The sequence below is a fragment of the Bombus terrestris genome, chromosome 1 (genome assembly GCF_910591885.1).
Source record: "Bombus terrestris chromosome 1, iyBomTerr1.2, whole genome shotgun sequence".
Taxonomy (NCBI): Eukaryota; Metazoa; Arthropoda; class Insecta; order Hymenoptera; family Apidae; genus Bombus; species Bombus terrestris.
In genome coordinates, this window is record NC_063269.1 from 7,634,642 (window position 1) to 7,655,360 (window position 20,719).

The following is a 20,719-nucleotide window of genomic DNA, read 5'->3' on the forward strand; positions in this document are numbered from 1 at the left end:
TTTATCAGGCTTTCTATAGTCTTGTATGCTTATAAGCAAAAATGCAGTAAAATAAATAACAGTAAAAAAAATTAATTATTGTCTCAACGTCGCAACATCCGCAATTAAAGATATTTCCGACGACAACTGGCCGAATTAATGTATTACATTCCATTCGGAATAATTAGCTGCATCGTCTAATAATCTCGGTATTCTTCTAGCACAAGTAGTTTAATAAATAAATAAGATTAATGGCTCGCTAACAATTTACACGGAAGTAAGAAAAATACACGTATCCGCGCCAATCTCATCCTTCCTGTGACTGGATTTGATTCCACGGAGACAACATCATCCATTCAATAAATCTCACTCACCGTGACTTGGTCCGAGTCGACGAAGAGAAAAACCATATTTTATTGTTTCTGTCAGGAAGACAAATTCTCGATGTCGTTAAGTCGACCCTTCTCAAGCTGTTCCATTGCTTATATCGTCAACCAGTGTTTCCTGACGCGATCTCCGACATCGTGGTTGTAATTCTAACTCGACTCATCGTTGGATTTCTTGCTGCTGTTCGAGAACTAACGTTTCACCGTAGCCAGTTTAAATCGCCGAGAACCGTGTTGCCTTTGAGTTTATCTCGGGTTTGATTACGATGTTTCAGCGGGCGCGGATCGAGTTGCCAGCTTTTAATCGAGTCGATCGATTGGTCGCACCGCACAAAAGCCTCTCAGAACAGGATGCGAGGCAAGAAGAGCTTTGACGATCCGGTAATACGACCAGAATTCCCGGAATTACTATTTGGAGCATTTTCAAGCACATCCAACTTCCCTCACCGAATATTTAAAACTTTTTTTCTCGTTTGCCCGATCTCCGTTAACTGGATTATCGAATCGATAGGGAAAGAAGAATTAGCCGCGCCTACGAGCATTTACATTCGATTTTACTGATTAACCATTCGCGGCGTCCATATTACCATGATCATACCGAATCAACGAAGACACGGCATGCATTATTCATTTCAATTACGAGAAATTCTTTAGCTGTTTAATATTAATACGGTCTTCCTCTTTTATTTCCTCTCCTCCTCTTTTTTTCCTACTCGGTTGTTTCAACTTTCAGCGCACGGATATCTGGCTCGCTGTCATACCTACTTGTTCTCATAATCGACGTCGGTTTATTTAGATTTGCTTGTTAGATTTCATGATCCCGTGCGGTAGGGAACATCGAGTCAGAGTCGGGTAAATATTTAATATTTTTGCCAGGTTTTCGTTCCTTAACATGCCATTACGAAACACAATTTAATGGGCTGCGATGTAAAGTATATCGACGTTTAATAAATTTGGTACAGGAACTTGGAGTAAAGTTAAAGTAGAAAAGTTGTTGATCTTATAATTTAATGACAAATGTATAATTTAGACCTAACTAGTGTACAATCGAAGTAGATAGTAGTAGGACCGAGTAATTTGTTGTTGACCATAAAGATTTCTAGCATGCTATATGTAGTATTCTCTACGTATATTTGCTGTTTAAATATTAATGATCGTATAATATTTAGCTCAAGAATTTAAAAGGATCTGGAATCAAAGAGTTGGTCAAGTAACAAAATGCTTCAATATAACAAGCGTCAGTTTTGCTATTGCATATTTTTTAAAATTATTTTAATCTGCTTCCATCAATTTAACGCGATATCGTATGATTATCTATGATGATCATAAAGAATATGGAATTATAATTCCATAATACAGCTTATTAAAAATAAGCACGTGCTCGGATACCTTTGGGAGGTGGTGCACGTGACTCGCCTTCCGCTACGTAAGTTCGCAGTTGCTCTGCATACGTTTTTCCAGAATTTGCACGATCGATATTTTCACGTGTCACGTAATTCTACGAGCAAACAGCGCACGATGTTACGAAAATCCATTCCCAAGGCGGTTTCTCTGTCGGAGAAATCGAAATATTCTAAAATTTGGTTCCGACTAACAAATTACCGTCTCGCAGCTAAAAGGCTGTTCTTTAGAATTTAAAATTCAACGCGCTTCGCGACGGAGGATAAAGTTCGTACACGTTCGTCTAGCCGGAAAGCTCTGACGTTATCTTTCATTGACCGCGGCGGAGCTGAGAATTTTTAAAAGACCGTAAAGCGATCGTTTCCCCTTATGAGAAGCCATTTATGTCACCGGGTTAACTCGCGTTCGAAGCAGAGATTAAATGACTCGAGGGTAATCTTGACAAAAGCAATTTCCTTGGCACGCTGGCCGGCCGAGTTCGTTTCTTCGACAACCCTTTCCTCGGCCACGCCAAGTGGTCTTTCTTCGGCCAGCCGTTCCACGACTCGTAATCCCGACATATTGATTAAACCGTATATATCGCGGATCCATTTCCCTCCGTTTAACTGGAGCAGCCTGCCAGGTTAGTAGAACGAATCCTTTCCACTGAATATTTCCGGAGGAACAGGCTGTATACGTGTGTGTGTATGTTTGTACGCGCGCTATTCCGTTGCTCGAATATCCGCTGGAATGTTCTACATTTATTTTATTTTGCCGTTTTCAATATTACAAGTAAGGTGGCAGGAAACCAGACTTTTAAGCGCGTTCACCCGATACAGTTGACCGGATTTTTGTTAATATTTACTAGCGTTTTACAATTATTCGCGTTTTACCGATTCTCGAAAAGCCAAACAACGCGTAATTGGATGTCATAGTCTATAATGAAGTAACTTTGCGATGTATAAAGAGTTTGGATTTTTAAATCGAGAGAAAGAGCAGATGGATTTACAGACGGTTGTTTCCGGGTATAATTTAATTACATTAAATATTTGATTAATATCGGTATATTAATTTAATTGATGTTGAAGCCAGGAAGAAGCTGCTGCTCTGTCCCTCTATAATGTATGTAATTGAATTTGTAAACGAATCTGAAAATATACATATATATAGAAATTACAAGATATTTGATAGAAATATATATTTCGTAGAAACCATACAAGTACTTAAATAGACAACTATTTATAGATCAGTGAATCTCCATATTCTGTGGAATATTTAACAATTATTACATGCTTAAGATGACTATCCATTCTGTATGGCAATTCTTTACTAAATTTACGTTTGTAGTAAATATACTGCATTCCAATTTTGCGTTGAAAATAACTTCTGGACATATTTTCAGATTGCTTTCAAATTTTAATTTTAATTTTAATTGACAGCCACGTCTCATTAGAGTGCTAATGAAATACACAAGTGTTTTATATAACACGTATAATAGAAACGTACCAGTTATCGATGATAAGCGTTCGATTATCTCAAATGCTTTTTGTACGAATCTTGCATATCGATTAAAAATTTTGTATTCCTCTGAGCGAGTGCTATGAGCTTTCGCACTCTTAGGTCCTTTCTTTAACATCATGTATATGCGTTCCGCGTTTCATTCTCCAAGCATTCGCGAGCGTCCCCCTGGTTCCGTTCAATTGAATTTTCATGAGGATTAGACGAGAAGCGTCTAATGCTTTCTATTATTCCGTTCCAATATTTAGTTTCATATTTAGTTAGACTTTTTCCTAGAATTCTATTAATTACATACGATGATAAAGATTTTATAACAGTTCGTGATTGATGAGGATATTGATGATTTAACTCTGTTCCATACACTTACCTTTAATTGAAACTAACATCTATTTAGTGGCACGGTACATGAAACATATCCAAATAAATGTGCTTACTTATGAATACTATCACTTCAATCGCGATAACAAATTTCTGAATGTTACGTCGATAAGAGGACGATTGCGTGTCGATCATAAACCGATAACGAGGCAATCACTTGCTATTGTATTGTTGACTTTCTACATCTAATAACTGTCAAGTTTTGTTTGCTTGTAAGAGAGAAAATTTATGATTAATTGTAATTTCCTACTTTAATCTGACATCTAGGAATTAACAATTTTCGTGAAGGGATATGATGCTATGATATGATGATAATGGTATACTTTATAAGGGTAAAACACTGTAACACTGTGACAAGCAAATAATGAATAATTAAAGATATGCAAACGTCTATTTCATTTAATTTTATCGTAATAAAGTTGAAGAGAAAATGCCAAACAAATATATATATATATATTTATTAATTTATTAATTTCTCATTCGCGCTCTCATCCAATTTTGAATTCCAAACAGATATTTGACAGATATTCGGATATTCAAAACTGGAGATTTAAGGAGAGTGACAGAAATTAATTAACAGCTGCGCAAATGTACAGCAGGAAGCAAAGCTTCTGTTGTTCACGAATACGAGGGACAGCTATGGAGATAAAAACTTTGACATGCTTTATTAAACTTTTGCTTGCATTATCTTTGATAATTAATTGCGTTCTGGCATCGCGCACGAACATGGTCACGATTGTAGAAATCAGGGCCTGTAGCGTGTTAAAAGATTCGAGTTCACCAGATTAAAGTAAGTTTTGCGAGAAAGTTTATAACTTTTCCCTTATACGTGCTTATGCTTTGTTAGTTGATTGCAGGGTTTACACCCTCTGTTATAATTTCCACTACTCGTCTCACTATCAGACGTGTCTCCTTAGCGCGGAGACGAAATTATCGCATGCAGATGAATTTCGCGAAGCATCCAGAGCTTCCAAGAGATTTTAACGAGCGGCTTCATTATTATTTATTAGTAGTTTATTTATAGTTTATTTGTTATTCTTAGCTGCTATTACATTTGTCATGCAACAGTCATAAAGTTCATTTTCAGACTAAATTTCAAGCCACAATAATTCTTTACATTTCTTTCTTTTTTCTTTACAATTCTTTACATTCGTTACGTATAAAGAATCTACTTGTCGTTAGCTTTGGAAATTTCGATGATCGTAGTCAAAGATAGAACATATTTATCTATGGAAATGAATTATTCTATAACATATTAACCGACCAACGCTGTTTTATAAATTCTACGATTAATTATTACCTGTAGTATTTATAAATTATACGTTTCTTCGTTTATAAGTATAATAATTTAATATTTCCAGTATCGTCGGAAATTATTAATATTCTTCTACTTATTTTCGAGCGAGGCTAACTTCTATATCCCTACTTCTAATTTCTGCTTCTAAATCTACTTGATAACTGTTAAGTATTATCTTGATAGAATATCTACATCACAGAATTACACGCGTATATCTTTAGATAATCTGCGAATTCGTTGGATATTGCTTCAATATTGTTTTTGATATATACTATATCAGGTCTGTAAATATGAAACCGGAATTTGCCTATAAATGGCCCTAGCTGATTTATCACTAAACTGCGTCATTGATGCCAAAAGTCTTTGTTGACATCTCACAAGCATTTTAGACTCAGAACAATACAAGTTTCATACAACAGCATAATTTGTAATAGCGTTGAACATGTCGAATTTTGTGCCTGGAAACTACGATTTGCATACAGCATTGATTTTCTGTTATCATTTGAAGAAAACTGTTGCAGAATCGCATCGAATGCTTGTCGAAGCTTACGGTGAGCATGCTCTTGGTAAATCACAGTGCTTTGAGTGGTTTAAAAAATTCAGAAGTGGCAATTTTAACGTGAGGAACGAAGAACGTGGATCAGAAGGGTGTGATCTATTATGAGCTGTTAAAACCTGGCGAAACCATTAATACCGAGCGCTACCGACAACAAATGATCGATTTGAATCAAGCTTTGCGTGAAAAACGACCAGAATATCAAAAAAGGCAACACAAAGTAATTTTGCTTCATGATAATGCACCGTCACATACAGCAAAACCGGTCAAGGAAACGATCGAAGCGTTCAGTTGGGAAATACTTCCGCACGCGGCTTACTCACCAGACTTGGCTCCGTCCGATTACTATTTATTTGCATCGATGGGACACGCACTTTCTGACCAGCACTTCACTTCTTACGAAAATGTACGAAAATGCCTCGATGACTGGTTTGCCTCAAAATAGCGACAGTTTTTTTGGCGTGGCATGCACCAATTGCCAGACAGGTGGGAAAAATGTATAGCTAGCGATGGGCAATACTTCGAATAAAATATTTTTAATCATTTTCATACAATAAACGTGCATTTTCTATACAAAAATTCCGGTTTCATATTTACACACCTGGTACATATAATTTAAAATATCATCGGTTTCTTATCTTCACTTATCCTCTTTATTTTACACATTGCAATATCGCTAAACTCGCTACGTAAATGCTAAAAATAAACGAAACAGTAATTTCGGACTAAGTCTTCCTCTAATTGTAAGTATCTTTATAACGTTAATGTGTCGTGAAAATATTAACGAACAAACGATGAAACAAATGAGAATGTGTCATCCGTACCTCTATTTAAGCAAGCATGACTGCAAAATGGCGTGATTCTCTGCGAATGTGTTAAGAGCATGATCACACTCGTTTGTAGTCAAATGGTTAAACTTGCTCGGTTATGACGATCATTTGAGATTTAAACGTTGGATATCTATTTTGTAACAATCACGATAACGCGAAGAAAGTCGAATAAAACAAAAAGAATTGCGTCTTTAGCGAGCTTCCTAGGAAATAAAGCACGACTTTCGTGACATTTCATTTATAGTATCTCTCACCTCTATTATACGAGATTGTAGCTTCTATATATCTTCTCCGTGGATTTATACTTCTATAGTATTCACTGCATAATATAATAGTTCCTATAAACTAGCTTAGAACGACAGGTTTTATATTATTCATAATTCTATTTCATAAGGTTTATGAGCGTATCCCACGGGAATTAGCATCCAGATAAATCGACGCGTTATCGTAGAGAAATCCATTTCTACCACGAAAGAAAATTGAGGTGAAATATGATACAACGGGGGACGTTATCGATATCGTTCCGATATTACTGTATTTAGGTAGCGGAAGTTCGAACACGCCGATTATCGGATATTTCTGAGCTAGAAGAACCTGCTTTGTACTTTCCTTGGCAAAAAGAAGATGACATTAGGGGCAGGGTAATGTCGAAAGCCGCGGGGCGTCCCATTTGTCCCATAGACGAAGGCGAAAACATCGATAAAACAAGGGCGATCCTTAGTGTAGTAAGTAGTAGCGCGTCGGACATCCGCAACAAGTAGTAACAGTCGGTACTTGGGTAGCCGCCAACTACATAGTTTCAAAGCATCAAGACGACGGGAAAGCATTGTTGAATGTCTGGCGAGAGATATCGGCCAAGTGTTTGCGATCGATTTTCTTCTTCTTGAAAAATACCCCCTTGAGCAGTAAAATCTAAAGTGACCCTTTTTCCTTCACCGAAATCAGACTGAAGCGGGGAAACAGATATTTTGGAGAATTGAAAACGATCACGGTGAAACTATCGATATTGGGAATCAGTAGGATCTTTATTTCCATATCAAGTAAGACAGTCCCTGATTTCTAATACTTCTTACTATCGTATTGGTATTATGCTTATAAACGAAGAAAATTAATAAGTACGAATGAATCGTATTTGCGTTAGTAACGTTACAGTGATCAATTTATATAGAAATAAATAAAATAGGATCTGGCGAATCTCAATATGAAAAAATTCAATTAATCCAAATACACAATATTGAATTATAGAGATTCGAGCATAAAAGAAGGATTAACAAATATGTTGGTTCAAAATTCCAACGCGCGCAATGCGATTTTATTGATACAATTATTATCTTTTAAATCAACGAAAACAATTTTCAAGTTTGAATAGTACGATGCAGGATAGAATTACTTTTACGATTACTATGGTCGGGCTAGGATACTTTAACAGCCTTTGGTAAGAAGAAAATGAAAAAGATTTGTCTTCTCTTTGTGAGCAATGTAATCCCTGTGTACAAGCTAGAGCTCGATCCACGGTACGTCGATCTTCCAACTGCAATTTATCACGATTGGTCTCAAGAAACATCAATTGAGAACAGTTATAAGCCTTCTTCTTTCACGTTAAAAGGATTAAAAAATCCGTCTTGTTACTTTATACCTGTGTCCTCGACCTCTGACCTCTTTTTTCTTATCGGTTTTAGCAGAATTCAACAGTTAAGTTCCTATCACGTTTTTCCCTTTCTTCTGATTATTTTCATTAAATTTCTCTTCCTACATTATTTGTTATAGTTAATGTTATTGTTGAAGAGGGAAGCAAAGAGCGTAGCTCAAAATTTAACCGAGTACAATTTAATGTACAGTATTATAATTAAATTATTAACAAAATACGTATATAGGTAGAGAGTATATGTTGCTTTTCATATAAAATAAATATCTCTAGAATTATTTAATGCATTGAGTGCTAACAATGCGTTAACCATATGTTGCCCCTACTTTTTTGAAACAAATAAAGCGAATAAAGCGAAAAATTTATTGTCGGAAATTCTCACGGATTACTACATAAATAGGAAACATTAATTCCATTTAAACAGAAATATTATCGGCATATTGTACGACGCAATAGTATGCAGACAATATTATTTGGAATATTTTTGAAAATTCGTTTTATCGAAAGATCATTGAGAAATTTTCTATTGTATACGACACTGTTATTAAATATATCTGATGAAACAATTTCATATCTCGTTTTAAATATCCGTGTAGGTCGTACGATTATCGTAAAAGTCAGCAGGTTTTTTTCCATTCGAACAAAAGGGTTCGGATTTCCATTTGAAAAGAAATTGATTTAAATATCGCGATCGGATTCGTTTAGCTACGGTTCGAATTCCATTTATGTTATTACATTATCGATATTGAACGCCGTTGTTCCTCCATGCAACTTCATTTTATGGCGCTTCGCCATTAATAACACGATCTTTGATGATTTTCTGTGTCGGAGACTTGGTTATAAGGTTCTACTTCTATACCGTGATAACCCCGAGATAAGTAGATTCACCTCCGCGATAGAAAGACATTGATCCAAGGGGCGGGGAAGCCCGTGTCACAAAAGCGTAGAGGAAGGAAATTTTTTCTTTTTATCGAGATCGAGAGACCGATTTTTTTTTATGGTTTAAAGAGACACGACCATTGTTAAACGAAACACAATTTGTACTGTTGGATGCAATAGTTGTGTCGATATCAAAATTTACCTTAATGAAAATATCTTGTCTTGTATTCCTTTTTTTTCTGATAAAAAAAGCGAAGCTGTATACAACAGGTTGTACCATCCGATGGAAGAATTGTATCAGTATAAAAATTAACTGTTTGTATTAGATCGATACCAGTGCAACACCGGTAACAATTTTGTCTTGTATCTTTTTGCATCGAAAAAAATAGTGATAAAAAAAAAGGAAGTTGTTGCGTATGTCTGGTTCTAGATTTTACATTTACACGGCAGATAGATATAAAAATACATATGAAAATATACGATATTGGTTATCAGTGTGGAAATAACTCAGTGAAAATGATAAGTTACGTTCGAGCAAATCGTATCAAAATCGTCGGTTATATCTGTATTTAATTTTTATGTACACGTTCTTTATTTTTTAAATTCATAAAGATAATTATACGTATATGTAATAAATTTGCAAACTTTATAACGTATTTCCTTTCGGAACAAAATATTTGGTTTCACAAAGTTTCGCTATGTAAAATGTAGTGGAGTTGTTGCACGACTGTAACAAAATATCGCATAAAAATGTTCGGATTGTAAATTGTTAAAGTTCGTGGAAAACATTTTTTTTTTCAGATATGGCTCTCCTTTCATTTTTATAATCACTAGGAAAGTTCGAAATTTGCGAAAGTACCGTACAAACAATATCGTATCGTAATTTGAAAAAGAAAATTTTCTTCGGTAATAATAAGTCGAGTAAATTTGCTTGCTCAATAATCAAGAAATTATATGTCGTGCTAAAAGCATTTAACTAGGACAAAATATTGCCTCTTGAGGATACATTGACGGTTATGGCACTATTCTGTCTCCCGAATGAAGTAGTTGCGATGGCAGTAAACTGTTATCAGTTTAAAGCATCTGTCGTCAAAAAATTGTATTCCGAGACTAATACCTTAAACCAACTTGATCAAATCTGCGTTATCTATTATTAGATTATTAAGGATTATTTAGAAGGAAAAGACAATAGCGTCCAATAAATTTAACGAAACGTAACTATAAATTGTTACAATATACTTGCACGTTTACTTAATTTTTGCTGTATTTCTAACTTAATTTATCTAAGAAGATTTTTAATTAAATTACTCTCAACGACAAAGCATTCCGTGGCTTAAAACCGAGAGATCTGACCCTTCAAACGCATCAGCTGGAACACCCAAAACCGTAACCGTAAACGTAATCTTCGAAACTCTTCGTTCGAGTCAGAACAAAAATATTAAAGCTGGAGATATTAGAGAGGATCGAGCACACTCTCACGCTCGAGTGTCGTTTCGGGAACGTAATCGACATACTGAATACTCTCACCGAGTTGATTTTATGCCTGAGAGGGTATAGAAGTAAGCCTCTATTCGGATTTTCGTAGTTTCCTACGACCTCGTCTTTTGTAACATCTGCACTGCCTGTCTGATATACTCTTGGTAATTTATTCAGCCTCCAGCCCAATGTAAACCCATACGTTCGTCAGAATATTCGACGGATTCATCGACGGACATAGCTCGGTCCGCAAGCGAGACGAGACGAGGGTTGGTGGAATTTTCTTCTCGACGTGGTTGCTCTCTCGCCGGCGAAACTTTCCGGAGTATCGATAAAAATTTCGATGGTAGACGGGATACCTTAGACGGTGCGGCTACGAATCGATATCAGGGCGAAATAAAACTTGGATGCTGCGAAATTTGCGTAAAAATTTAGGGAGATGCTGGAGGTCGAAAAAATTCTGGCCATTTCGTCGTGATTAAAAAAAACCGGCTTTCACGAATATTCGAACCGTACGTTGATTTTCAATGGAAAGAGAATAATAGTGGAGAAAAGTTTGATACAGTTTTAATGAATTTAAGGCTGTTGGTATATTTTTGAAATAACAAATACAAGGAAACATCGCGCTCTGAAAATAACGATGTCGGAGCTTTAAACGTGACGCAGAAGCTATTAAATTTAAGTATTAACACAGGAACGCATAGATAGCAATTAATCGCGAGAATGTGAGCGGAACGAACGAAATTAACGAAGTAAGATCATAACTAACTAAAATACAACGTTCATTGCGTTAATGCCATTTTCGTTTTCAATTAAGTATCGCTACCCATTTACTATATTGTTATTCAATTTTTGTTCTCGTTACAAGTCCAAGATTAACGAAACTCGTACTCCGGCTTTCAAATTAACCGAAGGTACGAACAAGATTGCGTAAAATTCTGTGCTAAATGTTTTATGGGACTAAGGAAATGGAGCGAACAGGATAAAAGGCGTAGATAGGATTCGACGTCTTCCTAAGGGAGAAAGAAGCCGGATAAAGGTGGAAACGGAGGCGGTGTGGAATTTCAAGCATGACGCTCATAATGGTCCGGCACATATTAGTTTATCTCGTAATGATCCCAACGAAGGAGCTCCAACTCCTTAGCAATTCCTTATTTACGCTGCGTGCTCCGTGGAATTCGTTTTCTCCATGTTCTGAAGGAAGAAGCTGGACGCCGCTCAAAATTAATTATCGAGATCGATAGGGCCGAACAATGATGTTGATGGAGGAAAACGTACAGCTTCTCTGGCCATTGAATTACGACCACGTGCAATTATGTCACGTAAATGACAAACTGTTTTTGACTGTTCAAATTATTATTAAATATTTAACATATACGTATAATCATATACAAAACGTTGTACGCAAATCGGACAACCTATACCTGTGACACGGTAGGAAACGCAAAAGGATTTCATTAGGCAAGATATCGAATGATGTGTAATTTAATGTATATTTCAGTATCAGTATTGTCAAAATCTAAGAATTTCTAAGAATTTCTATTATGATACGAGTATCGTAATGCTTTTGTATAGATCATGGAGAAACAAAAAACGTATCGATCATGTATATAAATATATTTCTATAAAAATGATTATTGTATAAAATTATAGATAATTTTCTTCGATCTTCATTTACTTCGTTATTATTTAATATTTCTTAATTTCATTATTATGTTTATTGTCAGTATTAGTATTGACAAAATCGGCGATCTACACTCGGAGATATTCTAAGAATTTTCATTATGATACGAGTATCGTAATACTTTTGTATAGATCATGGAGAAACAAAAAACGTATCGATCATGTATATAAATATATTTCTATAAAAATGATTATTGTATAAAATTATAGATAATTTTCTTCGATCTTCACTTACTTCTTTATTGTTTAATATTTCTTAATTTCACTATTATGTTTATTGTTATTATCAATAATTTATCTATCGCTGTATTATTATATTTTAGAAATGTTTTTCCATTTAAACACGTAAGAAACTTAGTGGTAAAAATATTTTACGATTTAGCGTTCTAAAAACGCGATTGCCGCGGTTGTTGATAGAAATTGTTTTATTTTTCCGCTCTTTAGAGCACTTTTATGTACTCGTAAAACACGATCCTCTGATTTCATCGCAATGTAATCTGATACTTTACAGAATTGATTAAATATACCTGAATGGTCATTCCTCAAAGTGTAATTGAATCGTTTCAGTTCCACATTGATTCTTCACTCAGATTCCTACAATTTACAACACACGATAACTCTGTAATCTTTGCTAAACACGTAGCGCGATTCCTCCTGAATAGAAATATAACTTGAAGATATCGAAAGCTTTCCTTCCGTACAAAGTGATCCTTTCCGGCTCTACTTTTATAAAGTACCTATTCGTCATACTTACCTCGCAAACGATACAAAGCATTCAAACGATAAAAATACAATATATTTTTAGATGTTTATAACGTTATAGATCTATTAAGTTTAAGATCTATCAAGTAATTAATTGTTTTCAATGTTCAAAAAAAAAAGAAAAATTAAAAATATCTGCTGTACAATTTATACCTATGGTTTCATAATACTGTAATTATAAATTAACCGCATATCAATAAATGGTTGTATATATAATAATGGTTAAATTAAATAATGATAATAATCTTACACGCACATAATGAGTTACATTAAATATATATTATAAATTATAAATCACCAGTGGTATTTAAATTACTGTAATACCAGAAATGTCGAAACGATTGGACTGACAATGGCGAAAGTACCAATAAACGTATTCCAAAGCCAGCTTAACATCCGTTTATCGCAAAGAAAGCTACGAAAGCTACTGAATTTCGATCTTCCATTCTTTGCTCCGGTTTCCAATATCTTCAACTCGTCTAAATGTACATCAAATTCGTTCTCTGTGCTCTTGCAGCCTTATACCAATTTCAGACATAGTACTACCCTTTCCTTCTTTTTGATGTTTCGGCATTAAGTCGCTTATATTTGGTTACTTTGTAGAGACAATCGTACCTTTTGTCTTTCTCAGTGTCGTTAAAAAATATAGATTTCCATCAAACGCGCCAAGCGAATGCGAAGTATGTCATATATCTTTGTTTTAAACATTCAATGGTTCATGGCACAGCGATTATGCGTGTCTGATATCTCACTGCTCTGATATCGATAGTAAAAAATAAATACGAATTTCACTTTACACGAAATCGTTCTGTGTCACGTACCTACTGAGAGAATACACAGATTGCGATTATCCTGTGTTTTATGAATTCTGTTCGTTGCATTCGAAGCTGGAGAACGCAGCTGAATTTATAGACGATCGATTGTATAATTAGAATTAGGTAATCCTAATTCTAAGCTATTTAACTGCGGCCGAAGGCGATTAGGTATTGTTGCGTAACGCGAATAGATGAACTTTTGGAATGAACGTAACGTTTCGTCATAAAATCTGACATATAATTTTACAACTAAGAAATGAACTTTATTTTACTGAACTCGGAATTAACTTGTGCAGCAATTTAAATAATTAATTTAGATTTCTGGTACAGAGGTAGCTCTACCAATTAAAAAATAACGCGTTCGTACACTTTAATAATAATTAACTGGGTAGGAAAAAATGTCGAAATTCTAAGTAGACCCAATTTTTTTTTTTTTTTTTTTTTAGAATAATTCCCTGTAAAATGTTGATCTAAGTGGACTTCTTTGAATAACAGCAGCTATACCGGAAACTACTGTAATATTTTAGAAACTGTATTCCGCGTATTAAAAGCACTTAAGTGAGTTAAAATATTGTCGTTTCAGGACACATCGGTGATTATGTCACTATGCACGAATGAAGTATCTCGGATGACAGTACAGTATCAACGTAAATTATTAAACAGTCACTTTCGACGCGGATAGGGAGTGCTTATCATAGACTTAATTAATGTTTGAACCTAAAGTGAAATAGTTTCGTATGTTTACTTGATGGTAGAGGGTAAAATGACTTTGTGTTAGTTCTGCACATGACTTTCTCTAAGTAGCAACATTTTAAATTTCGTGATATTATTATGTTGATAAATATACTGACGACGTTGTTGTTTACTTAATCACGCGATAAAAATAATGACGTTATTTTGATTAAAGTTAACATTTTATCGGACGTACTTATCACGATCACTACAATAAGTCGTAGCGATTAATACAACGATAGGTATGTGAATATAGATGTTTTTTCTGTTTACACACGATGATTGAAATGTAACAAATTATTGTACAAATATAGATATACTTAGCCAAGTATATTTGCTCTGATAAGATTAAGGATATTACGAGCTATGTAATTGCTACACTGATTACAGTAACGGATTTACTATGTTCATTAGACTCGGAAGAGGATAATATTTTTTCGTAGATTATACAGATATCGTTGATTTAAAACGATATTTAAAAATTTCACTATCTACGATATTAATTCCAGTCATCGCAAAATAGTAATAAAATCATTAATTCTAAATATTCAAGCAGTATCCAAATTATTTCCGACATAGATATCAGTAAAATGGGTTTTCAATGAATGTTAAACATAAAATAGTGTACAGTGTAAAGTTACATAAAATATAGCGCTATCAATATATGTAGTCGTGAAGTTTTCATTAAAGTATCTACTATAGTAGTGAAACAATATTAAATTAAATAATACCATATTAATTCGATTATTTCTCGAACGTTACACGTATTTCAAACAATTTCAACCTTTACTGTCTAAAGATAGGATTCCAGTTACCATTAAAAGTATCATAATTTCTTCTCAAATGCTAGAAGTATCATCGCAGATTAATCCGCTGTTATTTGAAGCATAGGTTAAGGCCAGATTAAAAACAGAGAAACATTTCTGTCTCTTTGCATCGAGAAGTTTGATGAACGGAAATTAACAGTTTTTAATATGATCAATTTATTAATCGGTCGATTTCAATCGATCGATTCTGTTATTAAATTTCTCTGTTAATATGATCTTAGTTACTACAATAGAAATAAGCCTATATGTGTAGTACTGTGTTTAACATAAAATATCGTATTTATTTCAGGTCATTTGCAGTTCCATTTCCCGAGGGAGATTTTCCATGATACCCGGTGTAAAACAAGTCAAAGTTCATGGGAATGCCTTTTTGGCAAAAGGGTGAGCCAAGTGGCTCGGCATTCTATCGATTTTGGTTGGAGCAATCTTGTTTTTGGTACATTGACAACTTATTGTGAAACGAGGGCGAACAACATAGCGGATATCTAGCACGAGAACAACTTTATGCCGGTAACCCGAGCCGGAAACCAGAACGCCAAAGAAGGCGCAACAGGGAGCTAAAAGAAAGAGTATTTCCTCCGTTTCTGCCTATCGAAGACAGGCTACGCCACTACATTCATGATGATACCTGCGCACGTGGTATCCTTCGTCAAAAAGGTAATCATTTATATTCTCCATCTTAATTAATACTATTTGGTATTATCATTTCTATACGATAATTCTTATACAAATTCACATCTGTATGAATGCAATTAAAGAAGCGGAATCTGAGGAAAAAATTTGTTTCGCGTATTAAATGCGATATTAAATGTCACGAGTATTGTCAGAGTATTACACTATTTTAACTATTTCATATATTTTTGTCATTTGCATGGTACGGCGTGCTAATTGAAATCTTAGGAACCGTTCGACACTTTCTTCCGACTCCAACAATTTTTCTTCCGCATTAAATTAAATCGAGCAGACACGAGAAGCTGATAAATAAATTTAATAAAATGGGTGGGATAAAAAATCGTCGTCTTCGTAGCAACGGTAATAAAAAGAGACAGTTTTATTGCGCCTTTTTTGTCAAGCGAATAAAATATATTGATGGTGGCAATTTACGAAAATCTTTGGAGGTGATCCAGAAACAACGTAAAACAGACAGGCACACATTCTCAGGCAAACAGTTGGCATTTCATCCATAGCGTTCCCGCCAGATTTACAACGTCTACACACACGACCGAGCTTCAACATGGCCTTATTTCTTTGCATCACCGCAATCTGACGTGAGTTAGGACCGACTGACGATGAATTATATTCCTCTATAATACTGGCTGCACGCCTCGAGTACGGACTAAATGGCATTGTTTCAAGATCGTGTCAAGATCGAGACGGCTGGATTATATTTCCTAGGGCCAGCACGGCCTTTGGGGACGTTCTTCCTTAACATCAAATTTGTTACATGTCGCGTCAGATTTTGTTACTCTACGAACAAGCTGAGATGATACTCCACGTAGCTTGAATTTCTTAGGTATTTACCTGCTAGAAATACGATAAAGTCCATCGATGCTACCGAATTTCTAATAAAGAGTAGCAAAGAATATTAGGAAAATCGTAAGAAATGTCAACCGGAACATTTGAAGACGCGTAAAAAGTATGATACAACACGCTACCAAGTCGAACGAGGAGTCTTGGCTTTCCTCAAGGGGGATAATAAATTCAAATGTTTGGAAAGTTTGGAAAGTTTTTGACAATCGATATGTTGAACAGGGTGGAATTTACATAGAACGAATCGAACGTTCTCGAGCTACAACGATAGACTCGTATCGATGAAGAGATGCGAATGAAGTCCACATATACCTTCTCATCGTCGATTTAGACTTTTAAAAATTATTAATCCTTTATACTTTCGCGACGTTGCTACAGTGGCATTAAGCCGGTGAAAATTTCTATTTGATTTTGTCTCTGCTGATAAAAGGCGAGGAAAGGAAAAGAGGCTACTGCATAAATAACTCAGAGATTCGTTTCGCTGGGTAGACGGTTGGATTGGGTACTTGGGGAAAAAAGGTCCGGGAGGAAAACTCCTTGCGATGAAAAATGTTTCGCGTTGGATCTTTATACCTGTTGGTGAATGATAGGACGAAAAGTTGACATTCGATTTACAGAAGGGAGATAATGCAGACAATATCGAGTAACGAATGTTCCTCTGGAAATCTTTCGAACAATACAGGGTATCGTTTGCTTTATAATATCGTTCGTTTGTATCAAAAAGTTATGGCTATTTGCATAATAAAGTTGTCTCTGTGCGTATATTTATGTTGTGTGTTCTAGAGCAGCGTAACTTTTCACAGAAATTAATTGCAAATGTTGGAATTAAAAGTAGGAATTAAATTTTATTGCTCCTGGCATGGTAGTTTGGCGAATAAAAACGTATCATTGTATATTCCCGCGAGAGGACTAATTTTTGCAAAATTTATTAGTTTGAACTTTAGTCAGAATCTTAATTAGAAATTTAATCCATTTTTATGACTGTTATAAACTCTTCTAAATTCTTCAATTAGCTTCTCATATTACCATGTATAAAAATGGCTTTAATAATGCTGAATATACGGCTGATGGAAAAATACGATGCTGATATCCTATTTTATACCACGTTATTGTGCTGCAATAATAGCTTTATAAAGTCAATAGCAGATTAGATGAATAAATTGAAACATCTCGCGTCTGGAGAATGAATAAAATATCAGGAATGAAATAAATATTGTATATTTAATAACGTAGAAGTTCGGGCAGTCGTCTGTTTATATATAACTGGTGTGCACGAATAATTTCTAAAATACCGATGGTATAAATGTAACAGATAATTGTTTAACTATCTCGTTTGTCTATTATAAAATTCAAAAGTCGCCTGCTGAAAGCAGACAATACACCTTCGTTATTCTTTGTTCACGTCGATTGTTTGTGTACTGATTTATCGAGTAAAATAATTTCCTATATGTTTTCGAATCGATTTTCCAGTTTCGAACAATTCATATAAAATACGATGAACATTTCAATTAAACGAATTTAAACGAATTTCTATTGTACGCTTTTATTTATATTTGAAACGAATTAATACTTGGACGATACGCGCCCGAAAAAATAATACGAGATAATAAATAAAATTAATTATTCGTTAATTGTCTCAAGATAATATCTGTATGTCTGTGCGTACTATTGAGCCAAGCAAAAATGAATTCTCAAATGTACGTGACCAAACAGAACGGCAATAACAACGAAGTACGTCGATTTCCATCATTCTATGATTCTACGTAGAATCTTCGATTAAAGCATTCTCCATTGCTGCCTCTGATTGACCTAATTGGTCGCAACCGTAGAAATCTCGTATTACAATGAGTTTATAGACAATTGGAGATATCTTACAAATCCCTGCACGTCTCTCACTTTTTGACCCTAATTCCTTCTACAGACTTTACTTTCGTGCAGTCAAAGAGATTCTTTAATTCTACTAATGGACCACACTTTGTTGTTATCTATCCAGGAGAACGCAGAAAATGTTAGCCACCGCTGTATGAAACATCGTTCAAAATAGCTTACAGAAGGGAAGAGAAAAATCTATTGTTTAATCTTTATCGTTTGTAAACTGATTCTCTATTTACGAAAAGTATATGTAAATCGTGTTTCATCGTAACGTTGTTACGCTATGTTTAAAGTATTTGCAAGGAGATAAAGCCGTTTAATTTCGGAATAAGTGGTTCTCTAATAGTTTCCACTTGTTAGATTCGTCTGGTTGTACCGGGAGAGAGCAACAAATAAATTGAATAAAGGAATTTTGGTCGAACGAATGGTAGCAATCTCAACAAAAGCGGTGCTTTGTGTTAGTAACTGATATCCGGGTTTGTTTGATCAAAACCGTGGATTTCCAGATTGAGTTTCACGAAGCAACGGCTTGATTCGCGAAAGATTCACGAGGGTCGCGTTGAATTTGTCACGGATCCAACACTAATAAATTACGTTTCACGCACAATTCGCTTGCCCGCTATTTTGTCTGTTCTTGTGCAAATGTCAAAAGATCGGCAGATATACTTATCGGCTTAATATACAAATACATTTTTTCAATGTTTCTTCTTCTAATAAATACGATGGAAATTTAATCAATTTTCGAGAATCTTCCCTTATCTTCTTGTTTCTTTTAATTATAGAAACTGGAAAATGTATGGAACCAAGAAAATATTTGCACGTGATTTTGAAGCGGCAGGGGAAAATATTTAATTTGCGATTAGTTCTGATAAAAAGTAATAAAAGAGAATAACTTGAGAATTTCTCACTTTATATGGTTTATCATTTGCACGTTGACATATTAATTTAAGACTGCAATTTACATTTATCGAGAGACACATCTATCACCTTGTAAAAAAGATTTCAGCCTCTGTAAATAGAAGATTTTATTCGTTAATTTCGTTCTGTATTATCAGCCGTGAATTTAAATACTCTTGCCGTTTCGACGATAAAAGCACATAAATCTTGATCTTTGGATAAACTAATTTTAAAACTGGCGACAAGACCGAAAGCACAATATTCATTTCAACGTCTGTTATTCTTAGAAAAGTCCGCCTATATCCACTTCGTACCGCCAAATCGTTCAAAGGTAGTTCGATTTTCCATCTCCAGTGACGTCCATTCATCCTACAATTTTCTCGTTAACAATTCATACACGTGCTTTTGTACGGCCACGCAATCTCGGAAAAGGACAAAAAAGTGGAAACGTTACAATGGGATGCATAAAAATTTCGTCGATTGAAATCGTCAGCGCGAAAGGCCGCGCCATTTAGCGACTCGTACTACTTCGGTAGCGTAGAGAAACGCGCGAATCCGCGTTATTCGACATATGCACGCAGTATGTATACACGTTTCGATTCGGTCACGGTTTGACCGCATTTTCGTTTTCCGGCCGCCTAACAAAAGCTCGTGGCACGCCATATGGCCGAGCCGAGCGTCGGCTGTGCATTACCAGAAGGCCACTGTAGAATATCGGCCGTTTAATATTCCCCGTTGAATTTGCATTCCGGGATTCCATCGCTCACTCGGATTACGATAGCGCGCGTTCCTCTTGGCCTCTTTGGAATCCTCCCAAAAGCCGAGCCTGCGTTCTATTCTGTTCGTGGATCGAAGGGCGAAGGACAGAACATGCTGGCGTTCCGCCTCTGTGAATTTGTATGCATGTATCAGAGACCAGCATACAGTACGATCCATTGTAATCACGTTGTTCAAGATCATGGAACACGTGTTACAGGCTTTTGTAATAGTACAACAGGGCTTCGATTATAAAAATGAATTACTCGCAGACAAAAGGAAAGAAAGAAAAATAACGACGAATAGTCGAATTGTGATACAACGACTGTGTTGAAGTTGACTGATAGAGGAACGAGTGGATGAATTTGTAATGGAAAAATATATTGAAATAAGTATTAGTATCAGTGTATGTTGATCCAGATCCTCACTTTTACAGTGTTACAATAAAATAGGAAGAAGGGTGATAGGGAGCACGTTCATATATTTATAGCAAAGGATATTACCAAAAAGTTAATTAACCT

At 35.2% G+C, this 20,719-nt stretch overlaps 1 protein-coding gene across 9 annotated transcripts in view; it reads left to right on the forward strand.

Moving 5' to 3' along the window:
• Nucleotides 1–20,719, forward strand: part of LOC100650471 (regulating synaptic membrane exocytosis protein 1) — a 151,178-nt gene that overhangs the window by 38,531 nt on the left and 91,928 nt on the right. For all 9 annotated transcript variants that reach the window (XR_007224167.1, XR_002307756.2, XM_012310919.3 and 6 more), the window contains one exon: nucleotides 15,433–15,800. Coding sequence is in view for 7 of the 9 variants with exons in the window: in XM_012310919.3 (XP_012166309.1) it covers nucleotides 15,762–15,800 (39 nt within the window). In the remaining 2 variants the exon portion in view is untranslated. The remainder of the gene's footprint in view (nucleotides 1–15,432; nucleotides 15,801–20,719) is intronic.